This window comes from Atheta coriaria, unplaced genomic scaffold (assembly GCF_025399875.1).
Source record: "Atheta coriaria isolate IRGN ID8LTWV9N9 unplaced genomic scaffold, Caltech_Dcor_3.1 hic_scaffold_3_pilon, whole genome shotgun sequence".
Lineage (NCBI taxonomy): Eukaryota > Metazoa > Arthropoda > Insecta > Coleoptera > Staphylinidae > Dalotia > Dalotia coriaria.
In genome coordinates this window covers 7030356-7048993 of record NW_027045445.1, presented here as the reverse complement: position 1 = coordinate 7048993, position 18638 = coordinate 7030356, and the positions used below count along the sequence as shown (strand labels likewise).

Sequence of the window (18638 nt, the reverse complement as noted above, 5' to 3'; positions counted from 1 at the left end):
TTACATATACAGGCAATTACTTATTAGACATCAAGGTAAATTAAAAAATAAAATGCAAGTATACAAACGAATTACAACAATAATAAGAAAAATTAGATAAATTTCCTTTCTATACATAATAACTCCAAAAACAAAAACTGTTTCTTTCGAATAACATTCTATACACTTATTACCACGTGTACATACACAAAATACATAAATTTAAGTGCATTTGAAGTAATTTTTAATCAAATAATCGTCAATGATGACTATTGCCCAGCAAGAATCCCCGCCAAGTCATTATTCAGCTCCTTCGAATCAACTTGCAGATTCTTTTTCTTATTGTGAGCCTCCATTGTGCTGCACATTTTCTTGTGCACAAACCAGTGCATTTTCTGGCAATATTTATCGCAATATGAGACGCACTTGCACTTTGCGCATTTCTTAGTCGCCTTCTCTTCCCCGCATGTTCCACAACTTCCGGATTCATCTACGAATGCCCTCTGGCCGTTCACGGCGGCAGAAACTATGCTCAACGCCGACGGAGAGTTCTCATCCGCTGTCAACGAAGCCACCATCTGCCTGAGCAAAGTACTTTCTATGTATGGAAATGACTTGACAGCGTGTCGAATCATCTGGTCCATTGCATCCTGATCTCCTGAACGATTCACACGTAAAATCTGTTTAGCGAAAACATCGACAAAGGTTTTTCTTGCTTCTCAGTGTCTTCGATCTTTTCGTCATTTTTTCAGGTTTATTTTCTTTCTTCTCTTTTTACCTTTGGAATCCTTCATCTCCATAATTATTTTCTTAATTTCACCCAGCATGAATGACAAATAGTGATACTTGAACGCCAGTACTTCATTTGTAGCCTTTGCTTTCATTTCTTTCTCTGACATCAACTCCAAAACCTTCTTCACACCATCAATATGATCAGCTAGGGAATAAGCATTCAACAGCATTGCAATCTTCATTGGGTGCATGTTGTACATCAACACAAACTTGTAGACATTTTCAGTAATTTCTGGATCAATGAAGGGTTTTGTTTGACTTCCTTGGATTTTCGAATAGTGATCAATCTCTGCTTTTGGTATAAAGTTGTTGATTGTGCTTACAATATTGTGGTAGCCCACAAATGACGCCAGTTGTGCTGCGGTGCGGTTGATGGAGTTCAACGCGTTGGTTTTCACGCCGGCAGCGAGGAGAAGATGGCACACATCCACGTTTCCGCTAAGGGCTCCAAAGTGAAGGGTGGTGTAGTCATTAGCATGTTCACATTTGTTAACATCAGCTCCCTAAATAACAGAATAGCAATATAATAATACATTTGATTGGATATTTGAATCAAATTAGTCATAGTATTAAATAACTCACTCTTTTAAGTAAAAGTTTGACCATATCAGTATTGCCGCGATATGCCGCTTGTTGTAAGGGTGTCATTTTGTCATCATCAGTAAAGTTTATATCTTCTTTTGGGTTTTCAGCCAAGATCTTGTAGAATGCTTCCAAATTCTTGGTTTCAATCGCATTCATGATCTCCTTTTGCTCTGCACTGAGCTTACTGTTGACCTGTTGTCCTTGATTAGCCTCATTTTCTTTGTTGTTCGCCATGATATAAGATTTTCTGTGAAAATTGTATTGTTTTCTTGACACACTAGCGAAACAAGTGAAAATGTGAGATTTTCTAAGGTTATTTTAGGTAAAATTCAACTAGTACTGTTCCAACAGTAGGCAACCCATTTGACACATGAAAAAATCACTTTTAAAGACATTAAATGAAAATAAATTTCTTACCCGGGTTAAATTTGTGATGTACTTCTAAGCAGTGAAAAAACTACAATGGGAATTAATTCAACACAATGTTGTTAATACATGACAAGAGTGATCGAATAAAGTTATTTACCTCGGTGCCAGTTCGTGTCGCGTGCCATTTACACGTTAAACAAGGTAATTATGTTGATAAATACAATAATTCGTATTGATGTCGTACTTATTTATGGTGAATTAACTACCTAATCACCCAATTGCGTGAAAGGAGTTAAAAGACAACTCATTGAATGTTTAAAATAAATTTTATCACAAATTATAAAAAATGTATAACAACATTACAAAATGAACCTACATTAAATCAGAACAAATTGCAAATGGCTGCTTGCATTCTGTTCCCATTAAACAAAGGTAACTTATAAGTTGAAAAACATGAGAAATCTTTTTATAAGTATTAACATTCTTCGTCGCTCGCTTAAACAGTGTCTATCTCCACCATATAAATTTAATTATAATTATAATTAAGATAAGGTTTAAATTCGCTTCTCATTTCCTTACAAATATATCAAGTGTACTGCCTCCAATTGTACGCTTAAAGTACTTAACCTATTCTTAGATATATCATTAATAATCGATTGAATACTGCAATTAATTCAGCTGCTGCATTAATCATATTTATCAATATTAACATGTTCATTACGAGCTAGTATTATTAATGTAAAATAATATTTGTGGTTATACTTATTTAGCGCAGGAGGAAGTAAATGGCTGTTTACTGCCTCCTTGGGTAACATTCACTTGAGTTCAATTCAAGATTACTTAGTAACCTTATTTAATAGTTAATAAATTACTAGTAGCCGTCAAATGCAAGTGTGCAGACGACGAGCTTGTTTATCTTCTATATTGCTACCTAATACAATTCTCTACTTTTCTCATCAGCAATCGATCAACTAAGAATTTATAACTTACACGCGACAAATATTCTAGTGTTAACTACACAGTGTGTGACAGAAGCTTAGAGTATTTAATATTTACGATTTTACACATATATTCATGTATATTGAGGCGATCGGGTTTCATTTGAACGAAAAAAAATGAAAATTTTGTTTTTAAAATTATTCTGGTATGACTGGAATCAAAAGCTAATGGCTGTTTAGCCTTTGATTTTGATTTTAAGTTGTGTACTTATTTGATGGCTTTTGCTTGATGTAGGTGTCTATGAGTACTTAAAAACAAAGTCAAACATAGTATACATCAAAGTTGGGCTTTTTATGACCGTCGAGCGTAAATGCAAGGACGGTGTCGACCATATTGCCTCAAACGTCTTCCGGTGGCGGTGTCGTTGGCACCCCTGATAATCCAGATTAACATGATTATTCTCCATTCGTACTGCAACACCATTTGTTTGCAATGCTTGCTGTGTGTCCCTCCACGGCGTTGTTAATATTTTGAATCTCTGCAGGCAATCACCATTTTATTTTAATACTATATTAAAACATTAGAAGTTAGGTTATGTTTACCTTTCTTACAGATCCTGGTGTGGTGAGAATTTTATAAATGGCAACACCTGGTATCATGATTATCGAAGATCCCGTAATACACCAGCCGAGCGCGTTGGCCCACATTGGATACTCGTAATCCTCGTACCTCAAAGGTTCATATCCGAGGAGACCGTAGACAATGATGAAGAGCAGGAAGACAGGAGCGGCAAACTTCCAGCAGAAGCGCCAGTAAATCCCAGGTGCAAAACCGATCATGTCTTTGATGTCGTCACAAAAGCGCTGTGTGCCATATATCCATGAAACAGCAATTGCTTCAAAGAAGACGGCGAAGAGCATTGAGTAACCAGCAGCATAACGATCAAGCAGATGGAAGAAATAGAAACCTCCTTGGGAGCAAGACGCTAGGCCGACTACAAAGTATAAACTGAAGAGGCCCGCAACAAAGATTTCTCGGTTACGACCAATTTTTGGGAACTCGTCACTAAGCGCTGTTATAATGGCTTCCGATCCTCCAAACTAAATCAAATACAAATTAAATTAAATTATAAACTACTTTTATAGGAAATACTTACTGAGCTGTCAAGGCCCAACGTCAACAGCATCATGAAAAGATCAGAGCCCAGAAAATACTTCCCGGCATGGTAGCAATGGCGGCCGGATATACAACAAACACAAGACCAGGACCTTCTGTCGCAACCTCCTGAATAGGCATATTTGCAGCGTGCGCCATATATCCTAATACCGAAAAGATTACAAACCCAGCGATGAAACTGGTCGCTGAATTTATAATCGATGTCAAAATTGCATCCCTAGGAAAACCAATGTTATGGTTATATTCAATATATAACCTCAATTATGTACACTTACTTATATACATTGTTGTGATATTTATTGTATGATGCGTAAGCCAACAACACACCAAAGCCTGGCCCCAACGAGAAGAATACTTGTGTCGCTGCATCTACCCAGACCTAACCTCAAAGTATCAAGTTAGGCAACTTAACAAACATACGCATTTTAAAGGTTATACTAAACGTACCTCTGCTTTAGTAATCGCATGAAAGTTTGGTGAGAGATAGTATTTGATGCCTTGTGCGCTCCCAGGAAGAGTAATCCCGCGCACAAGCAGGATAAGCAACACTGCGTAGGGAAAAAGTGCGGTAAACCACACTACCTTGCCGGAAGTGGAAATACCCTTCCATAGAGAGAAGTAACAGATGATGTAGACTGCCAGTAGACACAGTGCAATGTCCCATTTAATCGCGCCCAGATCGTGAAGGCCGCCACTTTTATGTAACTCTAATATCACACGACTAAAATGTACAAATATTTAGTATTGTTTTAAAAGAAACATGTAAATATACTTGAAATACTCCGACGCAGCTGTGTTCATCTTCGGATTGTCCATCACCGTCGTGTTAGTGGAGTTTGTGAAATTTTTTGATGAGAAATCAAACTAAAACAACACAAAATATCAGCTATTAAAGTAAATACATGGAAATGTTGATAGATGGCGCTAGTTGCTTGCCTGTTTACAATTCGGAGTATTCCACTCATTGTCGCAGGATGTCCACGGCAGCATATCCGTGAAGGAGGCAAAGAAGAAGCGTAACGCCCATGCGATGATGACATTGTAGTAGAAGTCGACGTAGAAAGCAATCAAGACAACCGCATAACCGATTCCTGTAACGTTTAGTTTTTTTTATTGTCATGAAGTAATGATGCGAATGTTATGACTTTGGTTTCCTGTCGAAAAAGCAGCAAAAAGTAAAATAATTTGCATTTGGATGATTATGATGTGACTAAAATGTAAAAATTGTGTGCAATAAGAGAACAACTTGAATGAAAAAGTATTTCGTTTTAAGAAATGGGGTTGTGTTGAGCGGTTGGTCTTGGAAGCCACAAGTGCGGCGGTAATGTGAAAATGATGCGGAAAGAAAAGCCTAAACGCTTATTGTCGACTGCGTCTCCTTCGCCAAGACTCAATTATCCACTCCGGAACAGGAAACTGCCGCCAGAGCAGCCGCCGTCGTCTAGGACAAAGTTCCACCGACACCAGAATGCCAGAACAGAGCCGGCAGGGCATAAAATGTGCGAGCACTCCGAAATGATTTCTATCATTCTTTTCATTCTTCAGGATTACGCATCGCGGATAGTGAGTTAATCCTCAGACACTGAGCACATTCACCATCTTTAATATTCAGGACGATGGACCAAGCATGAAATCTGATCGTGACATAAAAGAAGTATGATGGACGGAAATTACCTTTAAACAAGGGCACTAACCGCCCCCAGCATGTGATGGCACCCTTCCGGTTGAATTGCCCCAGCGCTAACTCCATGTAGAACAATGGGATACCACCCACGACCAGCATAATGCAGTACGGAACCAGAAATGCACCTGACGAACAACAACAAAAAATCATCAGTAAACATTTCTTTGCGTAGGTATATAGATATGGGCAGGGAATAATTGCTGAAATTGCTGACATGGATGTAGTAAAAAGCTTTTATGCGGGAGGGGCTGCTACGTTTCCTTTTGACTCTTCGCTTTGATTCTGATCCGACGCGAGGACGGTGTGCAGAGTGGTGCAATATTAAAGTTCATTAAATCGTCGTGATTTAATTAGGAGGACGCTTTCAAGTATTCATAAATATATACAGTGTGTTCCAATATATATCGAACACTATCTTATTTATTTATGATACCTACTTAATTATTAAAGCTTAGAATCCTTACTAATATTATAAATGCGAAAGTGCTGATGTTTGTTACACTTTCACGCAAAAACTACTTAACCGATCATCATGAAAATTTGTACACATATTCTTAGTGGTCCCCGAATAGTTATAGGCTACTTTTTATTTAATAAAAAAAATTATTTTCTAAATAAAATAAAGAAAATGTTTAGCCAATAATACCTCTGCATCTGGCTATTTGACTACTTTAACGCCATCTAGCATTCCAGCAATGAAGCTCAAACCTAAGTACTATAGTACCATCACACTGTATTATCACACTGTATTACCGACAGCTACGTCAACATCAAATCCAATTGACTACACCATGGAGACTGTACACTATACTTCCATGGTCTATACTTTCAGCCATTTTAAACTCCCCGCCATTCTACTTCATTGTTACTTCTTCTGTGACTACAGACGCGTACGGAAGCAACTTCATTATTTTAGATATTCGCGAGCGAAGCCAAGGGTTAAAGCTAGATAATACAGTGTGATGGTACTAGGTTTGAGCTTAATTGCTGGAATGCTAGATGGCGTTAAAGTAGTCAAATAGCCAGATGCAGAGGTATTATTGGCTAAACTATTTCTTTATTTTATTTTAAAAATATTTTTTTATTAAATAAAAAGTAGCTTATAACCATTCGGAGACCACTAAGAATATGTGTGCAAATTTTCTAGATAATCGGTTAAGTAGTTTTTGCGTGAAAGTGTAACAAACATCAGAACTTTCGCATTTATAATATTAGTAGGGATATTCGCGAGCGAAGCCGTGGGTTAAAGCTAGTATTTTATATTTTAAGAAGCTTTGAATATAATTATCCTTCATTCAATTCCGATTTGATACGATTTGAATCATAAGGTAAAATTGTCTTTGGTCGAATTGAATTGATCGCTTTTGAGCGACTTATATCGATGTCGAGATCCTCATCCCTTCTAACATGCCCTTGGGGAGTATTAAGCTTCTCCTGCTATTATTGCGTCTCTTTTCTGCGCGTTTCTTGTTGCGTATTGTTTTGCTCAACTTGGTATTGTAACTTGCAACATCATGCATATTCGGAAATGTCGCGAAAAGTTGCTACTTTAATGACTTGCTCCTTGCCGAAATTCACACAATAGATATTAATTTTTTTGTCCATCTGAAACTTTGATGTACTTTCGACTTCTTGTCTTACAACATAGGAGTAGGAGTAAATCAACGCCCGGAAACGTATTGGAATATTCTCCACTTCATTTTATGTCAATTAGTGCTCCTACCCCGGAGACCTCGAAGGGAAGGAAAATGGAGACGCACTCACTACTATTATATTCATATAGATTGGCGCGCCGATAATGGTTCGATACTTTGCTGGCGACAAAATTGAGGCTGGTCGGCCGAGTGATCTCTTAAGTGCTTACAGATTGGCACAGATTGGCTCCTCTGTGTGTCAATAATCGGTTGGCTAATTGAATTTCGCGCCCCGGAAACGATCCCCGGCTGGAGAGCTCCTCCACCTCATCCCTTTTATCATCATCGAAGAAAATGAGATATTAATTTTCGTCATATAGCTAAAAATTTATTATATAAAAGGGAAACATTTTCTACCTGAAGTTCAGGAGAAATTAATCTCATTCGGTGATTGTTTGTGACAACTCGGACAGGATTTTTACGAATGTTGCAATTCATCATCAAATTGGAGAGTGGACGCAGTTTGCGGAAGTCAGCAGTCAGAAGTTTAATTGATTCATTGTTTCCATATATTTTTTCCTCAATTGTCACAGAGAATTAACTTGTTTGCGAAAGAAATTAGAAATCTTATCAATCCTTAGCAGCACTTTGAGCTAAACCAACTCCGTTTTGTTTCCTGAATTCTATTTCTAAGTTTTTTGTTGAAAATGAAAAGAATAAGATCAGAAATGTGGATATTTTTGATTAGAATGAGTGAAATAATAAATTGCTATAATTCAGTTTCAGAATGTCGAACGTGCAGGCCGAATGGGTGGATGGGCGCATATCAACCCATCAACTGCACGCGCCCTCCTCGAATATATCACAATACGCGTGCGGGCATAAACCACTCGGGTCCGAACATGCCGAGCATCATCGCGCACTCGTGCCGCGAAACATTCCCCACATTACAACTCGCATCCCTTTGCCCACCCCCCAAACAATTTGACGTTTAGCTACAATGCCAATTTTCGAATATTCTCAACCATTCTCAATGCTAGTCTTAATCCATATTCATATAATTCATATTTCCGGTTTTCTGCTCTTTTGAAATTTTCATTCTTCTGCGTTAATTAAATCATCACATCATTTGCATTGCATACATTCAAATATTCTAATTTTAAGGATTAAGATTTAGGAAATTGAGTTGGGTCTATATAACTTACCGCCGCCATTCTTGTAGCATAAGTATGGAAAGCGCCACACGTTGGCGAGGTCGACTGCAAAGCCGATGACGGAGAGCAAAAAGTCGACTTTTTTGCCCCACGTCTCACGCTCGTCACCGTTGGGGATCGGCGTCGGCGTGAGAGTCGTCGTCGTCGTCGTCCCCGTGAGGATCGTCTTACTCGACGTCATCTTTACGGCGTTCGCCGAGGATACGCTGTCCGACAAATCGCTACTAAAGAAAACAAACAATTTATAGGCTTTTATTAACGTAATTCTTTTTGGAAGTGCGTATGATTGACACTGGTGGATTAATTTGTCGATTAACACCGGACAGGACAGGTCAATAGCGCCACTCGACGCTGCCCGCTCCATAACACATTTCTCTTGTCGCCATCACCGGATGACAAGCTGGACGATGGCTCGTCATGATCTCAATCACCTTCCACATCATGATTTTAAATCAACAATTTTTTTGGTTGAAATTATTGATGTAAAAGCATTTTTCAGCGCTTGTTTGCAATACACTTCTCTAAACGTGAACTAAGACTTAAATATACTATAAACTATTAACCTTTTACACAAAAAGAAAGAAAAATTGCAAATAATTGCAAATTGTAAAAATTATGCCATTTTCCAGTAATTTTCGTTTATTTTTGAATGATTTTGAGGTGCTTTTGAATTGATATTGAAAATTTCGGTCATTGCTTGCATAAAACTTTACTAAAATTTATTAGAATTATTTGTTTGTTGTTTAAACACGGTATAGCTACTATTCAATTATATACTATATTAAAATACGTTAACTACACTCACGCAATAATAATTTCTCTAAAAATTTTCAAAATACATTCAATAGCAGCTATTTAAACATTCAAGTCGTGATATATAAAGTTATACCATGGATATCGTGCAAGTCGTTATTTAGAAAAATCTATTTGTGCAATTTATGTCAGCGAATATGTAATGCCAATGTAATTCTTGTTTACCTTGGTGCAAAGTATCATATTTACGAAGAATTAACAATTAAACTACGCAATTTCAAATACAAAAACAAAAAATTATCACGTAAATCAAGAAAAGAATAAAGTTAAGAAAAAAGTACATTAAATGACAATTACCTTTAAAACTTTGAAACTTTAAAACAGATTTTAATTAATAAAGTTTCAATCCTTGTATTAACATGTAAATGGTGTGTTTGGATGTAAAATTGCTGTTTTTGATTGTTTTAAATTGTTGTTTACTAACTTTGTGTGTTAATACCATCAAAATCGTGCTAATTCCTGTTATACTTCCGCTCGGCATTATTACGGCTACTATAGTAAATGAGATACTTTTTAACAACTCGTAAACCAACGCAGTTAGTGGCAGTCAATTAGAATTAATGACAAGTGACTTAATAAAGCGCAATAAGAAACAAAAAAATACAACCGTTATAGTTATATGTGTAAAAATTACGTTTGTAGGCGTATTAATTGCATTTTTTAACTGAGTTTACTTCAAGGTAACATTCCGTTAATTATGAACGAAAATATTTAACAAATTTAATATTTGTTGGTAAATATGATAGTAAATTAAGTAAAATTATGCACTTACCTCTTTTGGGAGTCGCGTTCGTCTTGCTGGTGCGCCTCCTCCGTGGTGGCAACGTTGGGTGTGCACGGATGGCGATGCGAGCGCGGCGTGCGGCCGCGATGGCATGCCGCGGAGTGGTGGTCGGTGGTGGCGGCGCCGCTCGCCCTGCGCCCCAAGCAACCGTCTCAGCGCCAGAGCGTGCAGATGACGGCGAAGCTGGAGTCGGTCTGGCCCATGCTCTGCCGCCGCCGTCGACGGAATGCGCCGCGGCCGGCCATCGCGTCCGCTTTTGGCAAAGCCGCCGCCGCGCTGCCACCACCGTCCCTCTACCACCTCGTCGCCTCTTCGCCTGATCTCTTGATTCATGACCTCCGTTGGCTACAAGGCTTTGCAATTTTCGCCGAGGTTTTATCCTCTTCACGTGCACCACTATCTAAAACACCACCTAAACACTTGAATATTTTACTGATTTGCTATGTATTTATGTTGGGAGTGAAGTGCGAGACACTGAAAACTTTTCAGTTCTCTTGAGTTGAATATTTTGCTGGAAAAATAGGTTTTCAGCAATTTTAACAAGTGTGCTACTTGTACTGAAACATTCCTAGTTGTATGTATCATGAATTTAATTCAATTACTAAGCTAATGCCCAATTATCACTCATTATCCACTTGCCGACAACTTGTTGCAGCTCACGAAACTAAGTATAAATAAATAAATGCTTCGAAGTGAAGTAAATTTTAATGCGTTTCTATGTTGCAATAAAATGCATTAAAATTACCGTAGGCAACACCGGCGCATATGAAAATCGGACACTTTCTACCACCCTCGTCGTATGATTAACGATTGACATAAGTAAAAATCCTTGTATGGCCACGTCCATAAAAATATATCGCGTTTTTTACTCGCATTTCGTTATTCACTTTTTCGGCGTTACTACAAAGGTATTTACGAGTGAAATTGCGGAAAGCTAAGTGAAAATAAATCAGATTACATAAGAGTTTAAAAATATCAAATACAATGATAGGTATAATTGTTAAACTATTGCTAAAATTAGTTTCTACAAGATGCATACCTTTAAGCTCATTAAACTCTTTTAACTCTTTGTGTTATTGGCATTTTTAAATTCTGTTTTTGGATTCTGATAGATAATTTAATTCTACATCGATTATTTTAGTAACTTTTTTTAATAAAATTAACCGTTTAGGCCCTATTTACAAATTTTAGTGTAAATTGCATTCAACATAAAAAAGAGAAATTTTTTGCCTTTTTTTATGATGAATTTTTTTTATTTAAACTAATGCAGTTTCGGTAATAATTAGAATTTTTAAATTCTGTTTTTGGTTTCTGGTAGCTAATTTAATTCCACATCGATTATTTTAGTAACTTTTTTTGATAGCATTAACCGTTTGGGCTCTATTAGCAAATTTTAGTGTAAATTGCATTCGACATAAAAAAGAGAAATTTTTGCTTTTTTTATGATGAAATCTTTTATTTCAACTAATGCAGTTTCTGTAATAATTAGAATTTTTAAATTCTGTTTTTGGATTCAGGTAGATAATTTAATTCTACATCGATTATTTTAGTAACTTTTTTTGATAGCATTAACCGTTTAGGCCCTATTTGCAAATTTTAGTGTAAATTGCATTCGACATAAAAAAGAGAAATCTTTTGCTTTTTTTGTAACAAAATCTTTTCTTTAATTTTTTATACGTATTTGTTTGTTTTACAAAAACTATTCTATCATGTTGAGAATTCCTCAAGCATTAAGAATATTAAGTACTTTCTCCTCTAACCCCTTTAATTGACAAGATAATTACCATTTAATCTTTGAAATTTTTTGATGGTGGAGGCGCCTTTCGACAATTTCGACCTGAAATATGTATTTAAAAAAAAATTCAACCGTCATTCGACAGGTAAAAAAATAATTTCAAACAGAATATTCAACACAAAAATGAAAAGTACATTGTTAGTACACATGATCAGAACGTCAGAAGCCAGTTTGTATTCATCCAATGAAAAATTAGTACGTTGGCGAATCGTTAAACAACACGTATGTGTACTTACCATATCACTTTATTACCTTTGTACTGGAATTTAATTACCAACACAAAAATAAACAATTGTTTACAGAATCCAAGCATTTTCGTAAGTTTGTTTATATAAATATCTAGATACAACAAATAATAAAGAATTTGCTATAAATAAAGATAATTATTTAAGAAATTACTTGAAAAACTTACTATGGACTTCACAATATACTCCTAAGACTAATCTCTGTTAATATCTCATCAGTAATTTCAAATTGGTGATTTGCAGCGCGTTTTCTTTCACGGCGGCCATTAAATCTCTCGGCCAATAAACAAGCACCACCAAAGTCTATGTTGTTTCTCCCTCTCACTCGCCCATCTGCAACATAGTCGCCTGTTCTATTTTTGATGTGTACGTATCACTGGTGAGAATTCATATGTACACATATCTAGCCCGAAAATTGACAGTTATGTATACATAAGTATGTGCATTTTACGACACACAGTCGTCTAAAAATTAAATTTGCAACATTTACTCGTTGCCAAACAATCAGCTGACGCGCGACACCCACGAAGATAATTCTGGCTGTAGCTCACTTCCCGTTTCCATTGCCATTTTGACAAACCAGATGGAAACAATGCTCAGCTCGTTCACAGTCGTTTACATTTAGACGACGCTGATAAGCCAATTTTGATTGTGCGCAAATAATCATTGCAGGCTGTTCGTGCGTGAAATCATCCGGAATACCTGCAAGCTACCAAATAAACGACGAAAAACACCAGAATACCTGTCAGCAAGTCGACACATTTTGTTTTGGGGTCATTCTGTTTGTTGTTGTAAAACAAAACAGAAAGATGGACGAAGGCGGAGACGGTTTCGATCTTTGCGAATGCATCTGGGGTCATGAGCTCTCAATGAATCGATTACTATCATTGGTAGGTAGATAAACAAACAATTTTTATAATAATTAGCTTATTTATTGACAACATTACAAATGCAAATATATTCAATGTTTTAGTTGAGACAATCACAAAGCCATTGCACAGATACAGAATGTTTTGTGGATGCCAACCAGCCAAGGCAGGAAACTGCTTCAGATTACTACATTGTGATGTCTATTATGCTTGTGATCTACTTTTTTATGCACTACTGGATGGTGAACCATCGCAGAGGACGCAACACTATTGCTGGTGATACCAAACCATCCAATGGACATGTAAATATCTATTTCAAATCCAAACAATTTGCTTAAATTTATTTCTCAAGGGTTCTAATGATGGTCCGCCAACACCACCACCGTCAACAACATAAGAAAAGATATTAAATCAATTATTGAAGATAAACGACGAAAACTTGCGACTATGGGTATGAAATTATATGTAGAGGAATTTATAATTTAATTGGTATTTCAAAAATGTTTATGAGTGCAATTCTTAGCCGGTCTAAGAAAAAAGAAGAGTGGTATAGTAATTAAAATGATGATATTGCTTTAATTTTCTAATTTTAGTTTAAAATTCTTAAAAAATCAACACGGAAATAGTCACATTCCTTTGAAATACTCTACACATCTAAATTATTCAAATAATTTAAATTTAAAAATGGTGGAGGATGATTTATTTTGTTCACTGAATGCACACTCACTATTTTATGCTGTAAAATATAATATAGAAAAAGTTGAAGCGTCAAATATGTATAATAAATATTTCAATGGTATTTTAACCAATTATTGCTATCAGTATATAATTATGACATCAAGGTTTATGCAATAATAATAATATATTGTGTTTTATAAAAATGTCTGCAGATTAAATATATATTTTCACATGCTTGGTGTTGATTAATACAAAAATAGATAGCTTTTGAACAAAAAGATTATTCCGTTCGGTTTTAAGAGATCGATTTGACGTGTATTAATTCATATTTATATGTTTGAAAAACTTGTACTAGATCGGTTATTATTCTTTATATGTTACTTTATGGTTAAATTATCTCTTGTTTAATTCTTAAATTCTAATTTACTCATAGCTATATCTTGATAACTAAATTGTTGTTCGTCATTTGGTAAATCTTACGTTTGAAAGCGCGATTTCAAAGTACTGCGGACTTTTTGCAGAACTGTTGTCATCTGTTCGTATTTCCCAGACGCGTTGGCCAAATTCTCAAAATTGATAACCGGTGACACATCTTTCTGGAAGTTATCTAAGGAAGGTAGGCGCGCGTACGGTGATAATGCTTTGAGGATTGGCGTTCCTGTTAAACTACCATTTATAACACCCATTTTTGTCGAAGGAGTTGATGGTGTTACCGCGGTCGAAACATCTTCATCTCGGGTATTGTTAATTGTAGAATCTAAATCCATGCCTGGATTTGTCTCGTCACAATCTACATTTGTGCTCAAATCAAGCGATTTTTGCTTTGTATTATTAACAACTGCCGATGATTTGTTTGCTGTCGTTGCATTTATTGTGTCATTCGGATTGGAGTCATCATTCTCGTTGGTTGTAAGTTGTTCCAGCAGTTGTCGTTTTTGCAATTCTAAATCATTTAATGATGGTGAAGGTGACTTCTGCTTCCTTTCCACTTGTGATTGTTGTTCCGCCTCATGGTGAGACATATTATTGACAAATTCAATCATGTTCTCTTTGCTCAGGGCCGTGGAATATGGAGGTACTCCATAAAAGTTGTATTCCTAATTAAATTTTAATCAATTGATCTGTAAAGATTTGAAATTGTCTACTTACATCTCTAGATCTTCGGTCCGGTTTGCAGTTAAACCCTGGATAACTTATAATCTTTTCAGGTAAAATTGAATAGGGGTTCAATGTGCCAGATTTGCCATCCTTCTTGCCATCACTGCCAAAAACCGCTATATTATAGTGACATACTCTCGCTTCCTCCAGCCACCCGGGCGGATATCCCATAACTCGCATTTTGTAAACATGGGGGGGAATGTCGTATTTCCTTATTCCAATTGCTCTCCTCAAGGTATCTGATATTTCTCCAGGTATCATAGGTTTATTTATATTAACGCCTTCTTCATGATACCTGGAAGACACAAACAAATTAGATGTAAAGAATAAAAGTGTATATAATATTAAGCAAGAACCCACCTAAATGGTTTGCCACCATAGGATTTTCGGACCTTATTGATCCTTCTATGATTCCTTCGCACTGGACAATTTCTCACATGGTGGTTACCATTGCAATTAAAGCAAGAAATCACTATGCCTTCTTTCTTCTTATTACTGGCTTGCTCCTTTTGTCTCTTCAGGCAAAGGTTCATCAATAAATTTATATTTACTTTTATATATCGGACAATTTGTCGGTTGTGAAGTTGGTTCTGTATCAAGTATAAACAAATTATCAATCTTATGAGATTTCTTTTCATTTTGATCAATCTCATTACTCTCCACAGCATCTTCCACACTATCCCCAACTTTTTTAATCACTGACAAGTCCTTCAGGTCAGTATCTTTTGTCAATAGTAATTTATTCTGTTCCTCTAGGTATTTAAATTGTTTGAAACCTTGACAAAAGGTTCGAAATTCTTGTTTATATTTATCAAACAGCTCTGTACTTGAAAATTTAATTTCAATGCTTTCATCTTTTGATACACTAGTTGATTCAGGAGGTGCAACTTCTGTGACTTCCCCGGCGTCCATAGATTCTTCTTTGGCTTCATTATCATTTTCGTCATCGGAAATAATGATTTCTTCTAGGTTAGTTGACTTTTCTATGCACTCGTCGTCGGAAATTAGTATTTCTTCTGATATGATAGTTCTTCCTGGTGGAGCCTCCTCGTCAGTAGACAACATCATTATATCGGATTCGTCATTGATTGTTACAACACCATTATCGGGCGAATTATCTTGCATTTTTCTGCCTCTATCAGTTACCGCCTGATCTGCCATTATAAAATAATGCTGTTTATGCGCCGTTTGAAAATTTTGTCATTTAGATCATGTACAATAGAATTTACTACGTGAAACAAATCTAAACGAAGGTTAAACGATATGACGACGCTATACTACATTGTCCATGTGATTTCTTCACCTCAAAGATAAGTATAGTTTCATTGGGAAGCTATAGGTGTCGCTAGTAGTAGCATTTCAATAATTTTGGTCATGTTTGTTTACTAAGCGCATTTGAACAAATAAAATATTTGCGAACGCATCTTTAACGTTTCTAATGCTTTTTACGGAAAAGTATGTTAAATATTGTCGATTAGTGTATAGTTGCTTGCCAATCGGCCCACATTGCAAACTCATCGGTTTTGTTGGCTTGTTGTGTACCATGCTCTGTGCGTTGCGCGCGGCGCAGAAGACGAGATCAGCTGTTCTTGTGTCAGTGCACCCGCCTTGCGTCAGTGTGTCGCGGTCGTCATCCGTGCAAATCCCGCGACACTGGTGGTTTTTGTGGTTCGGCCTTTGATAATCGCAATCACACGAACGGACACCTGATTTGAAATCAAATACGGCGACTGTGTAAACAAACATTGTTGGCGTGCGAAATGCTCACACTTAATTATCGATTTCGAGTGTTTTTTTCTCGCGTGGCGCACCCGGAACTGGCGTGAGTCTCCGCGTCTCGTCGACGAAAACAACATAAAGCTAATGGAATCATCTGCATATTTTAAACTAATACGTAACTATCGCTGTACTAATAGTGAACGCGAAAATTGCTAATTCTATCGAAAATAGGTGTGTACGAATTTGTTCGTGGATAGTTGTCAGTTGGTTTTTGTTTGCGACATCGGAAAGAATAGTGAATTAATTGCGGCTTGCCTTCTAACCGGGTAGAAGCCGTTAGAAGTTAGTGGGTAAAAAAATCGTGTCGTCTTCTTTGCGCGGCCGGCGAAGAGTTTGAAGGGTTGTGGCGCAAGAGTGAACAGGGCGACATGACGACAAGACGCCCGTGTGTCTATCGCCATGGCAACGCGTGCGGCGAGGGTGGTATGCGTCGGCGGGAGCGACGCCGCGACGCCACCCAGCGTCGACACTGTGTTTCTGCTGAGGACCACTGAAACCTGCAAGTAAGACAACAACAACATTCAATTATCTTAAACAAACAGAACATAACTCGCAAACAACAAGTGAAACAAAAGCGAAACGATTATCTTATATATTAAGAATAATTCGAGTTATTGTTGTTTATTCATAGTTTGTTTCAAAATGAACAAAACCGCGGAAAACTCCCTGGCGGGGAATGCTGAAACTACAGCATTCTCTCCTAACCGCCATGAAACCGAAGAGTGCACATTTTTAAAATGCACTCCAAGAGAAACTTCCCTTGATACATGTAATCAAAATCTTGATCAGGATGAACAATCAAAAGATTTAAATGAATCAAATACTGAGCATGACATACAAGTACAAGCAGAAGCAGAGGAAGGCGATGAACTCGTGATCGAAATGTTCGATGATGCCGAAGAAGAAAATGGCGATGAATTTGTAGACGCTATCAACGAGTACGTCAATGAAGAGGGCGCTGTTGGTCTGGCAATGTCCGCCTGCGAATCTGATGGAGTGTGGACGGTTGTGTGGAGTGTTGCAGACTTTCAAGAAGGTGATTTTATTGGATTGGTTCGAATCGGTGAGTTACTAAATTTTTTATTTACTTGCTTATAACATGCAAATGCATATGAGTGGTCGTAAATTTCGTTCATCTAACGAGGTATTTAAACGAGAAAAGTGCGGGCATCCTAATCGTTTACGTATAGCACAGTTAACCAAGCGAGAAACTTGTGATTTAATTTTAAAAGTAACTTTGAAGAATTCTATCAGAAAATCTCGTGTCGGTGTTGGGATTATATCTTCGGGCTGACGCAGCACACGCGATGCAGAGATAATTCGTGCTCTATCTGCTTTTATCCTTTATTGGTAAAAGAATGAATGTACTCGAAGGAATGTGGACGCGGCCAACATGGAATTCGACGTGATACGGCATAGATTTTTACGTCTTAATGTTTAAACTTGTTTAAAACAAAGAACTAATGTCAGTGTTTCACATTCACTGATAACTTTTGTTTTCTGGAAGTATACCTATGTGACACACACATTTTGGTAAGTATTTAGTATTTGCAGTACTGGATCCCTTATTGCTTTACGCTGCTAGGACTTCTGTATTGTTATCATGAACGTTGCACTTGAAGATTACTTATGAAGTATTTATTGAGTGTGTTCACACGTGTCCTGGTGTCCGCTTCGCAGCATTTCGTAATGAAGCGGAAGGGAATGTGAGCAAAGGTCACTTAAGTTGCATTTCATTTCATTCGTTGTCTTTTGTTTTATTCTTCCTGAACAGACGTAGACGTAGTTAGAATGTCGGTAAGTATTATCAAGCTAGTTTGGAAATTTACAAAACGCATTCTTTTTTATGATAGGTATGCCGATTCCCTTTTACCACAAAATTATTTTTAAATGCTTTAAAATTATGATGAATCTGACATAATTTACAAAACTTTATGTTGAGGTTTTTGTATTTTAAATCTTTGAACTTCGTTCGCACAGTACAGGAAAACGTAATAATTTACATTTTATTTTATTTATTGAATTAGGTTTCAATATATAAATATTACTATTTTTAGCAGATGCGGCTTTATATTAAATCTGAAAGCTTAGTCTAATTGCAATTGAGTGTGAATATTAGGATTTCAGGTTGTACGAGTTCTTTAG

At 36.8% G+C, this 18638-nt stretch overlaps 5 protein-coding genes across 6 annotated transcripts in view; 2 read left to right on the top strand and 3 right to left on the bottom strand.

The window, feature by feature from the left end:
- Window positions 1-92: 92 nt before the first annotated feature.
- Window positions 93-1700, bottom strand: LOC135789403 (ankyrin repeat and MYND domain-containing protein 2). Its single transcript, XM_065299205.1, is given in 2 exon segments — window positions 93-1274; window positions 1354-1700. Coding segments are annotated over 2 exon segments (1263 nt in total). The 5' UTR covers window positions 1591-1700; the 3' UTR covers window positions 93-248.
- A 332-nt stretch (window positions 1701-2032) lies between these two features.
- On the bottom strand, window positions 2033-10184 carry LOC135804388 (sodium-dependent dopamine transporter-like). The gene is given in 10 exon segments (XM_065318253.1): window positions 2033-3202; window positions 3267-3764; window positions 3821-3858; window positions 3861-4057; window positions 4116-4219; window positions 4288-4561; window positions 4613-4931; window positions 5515-5649; window positions 8364-8593; window positions 9958-10184. Coding segments are annotated over 9 exon segments (1995 nt in total). The 5' UTR covers window positions 8554-8593; window positions 9958-10184; the 3' UTR covers window positions 2033-2962.
- A 2172-nt stretch (window positions 10185-12356) lies between these two features.
- Window positions 12357-13790, top strand: LOC135789823 (small integral membrane protein 14). 2 transcript variants are annotated; one of them, XM_065299848.1, is made up of 4 exons: window positions 12357-12375; window positions 12682-12899; window positions 12983-13180; window positions 13231-13790. In XM_065299848.1, exons 1-4 carry the CDS (start codon window positions 12372-12374, stop codon window positions 13273-13275), a joined length of 465 nt encoding a protein of 154 aa, XP_065155920.1. In that variant the 5' UTR covers window positions 12357-12371; the 3' UTR covers window positions 13276-13790. The 2 variants fall into 2 exon arrangements, with proteins under 2 accessions (XP_065155920.1, XP_065155921.1); XM_065299849.1 differs by lacking the exon at window positions 12357-12375 and adding an exon at window positions 12393-12445.
- LOC135789821 (zinc finger CCHC domain-containing protein 8 homolog) lies at window positions 13744-16019 on the bottom strand. Its single transcript, XM_065299845.1, has 3 exons — window positions 15075-16019; window positions 14706-15009; window positions 13744-14653 (listed from the first exon to the last, which is right to left on the bottom strand). Exons 1-3 carry the CDS (start codon window positions 15380-15382, stop codon window positions 14033-14035), a joined length of 1233 nt encoding a protein of 410 aa, XP_065155917.1. The 5' UTR covers window positions 15383-16019; the 3' UTR covers window positions 13744-14032.
- A 217-nt stretch (window positions 16020-16236) lies between these two features.
- Hecw (Hecw ubiquitin protein ligase) overlaps window positions 16237-18638 on the top strand; it is a 28104-nt gene continuing 25702 nt past the window's right edge. Inside the window, 2 exon segments of the mRNA XM_065299844.1 lie at window positions 16237-16996; window positions 17125-17556. Coding sequence (XP_065155916.1) covers window positions 17136-17556 — 421 coding nt within the window. The 5' untranslated portion in view covers window positions 16237-16996; window positions 17125-17135.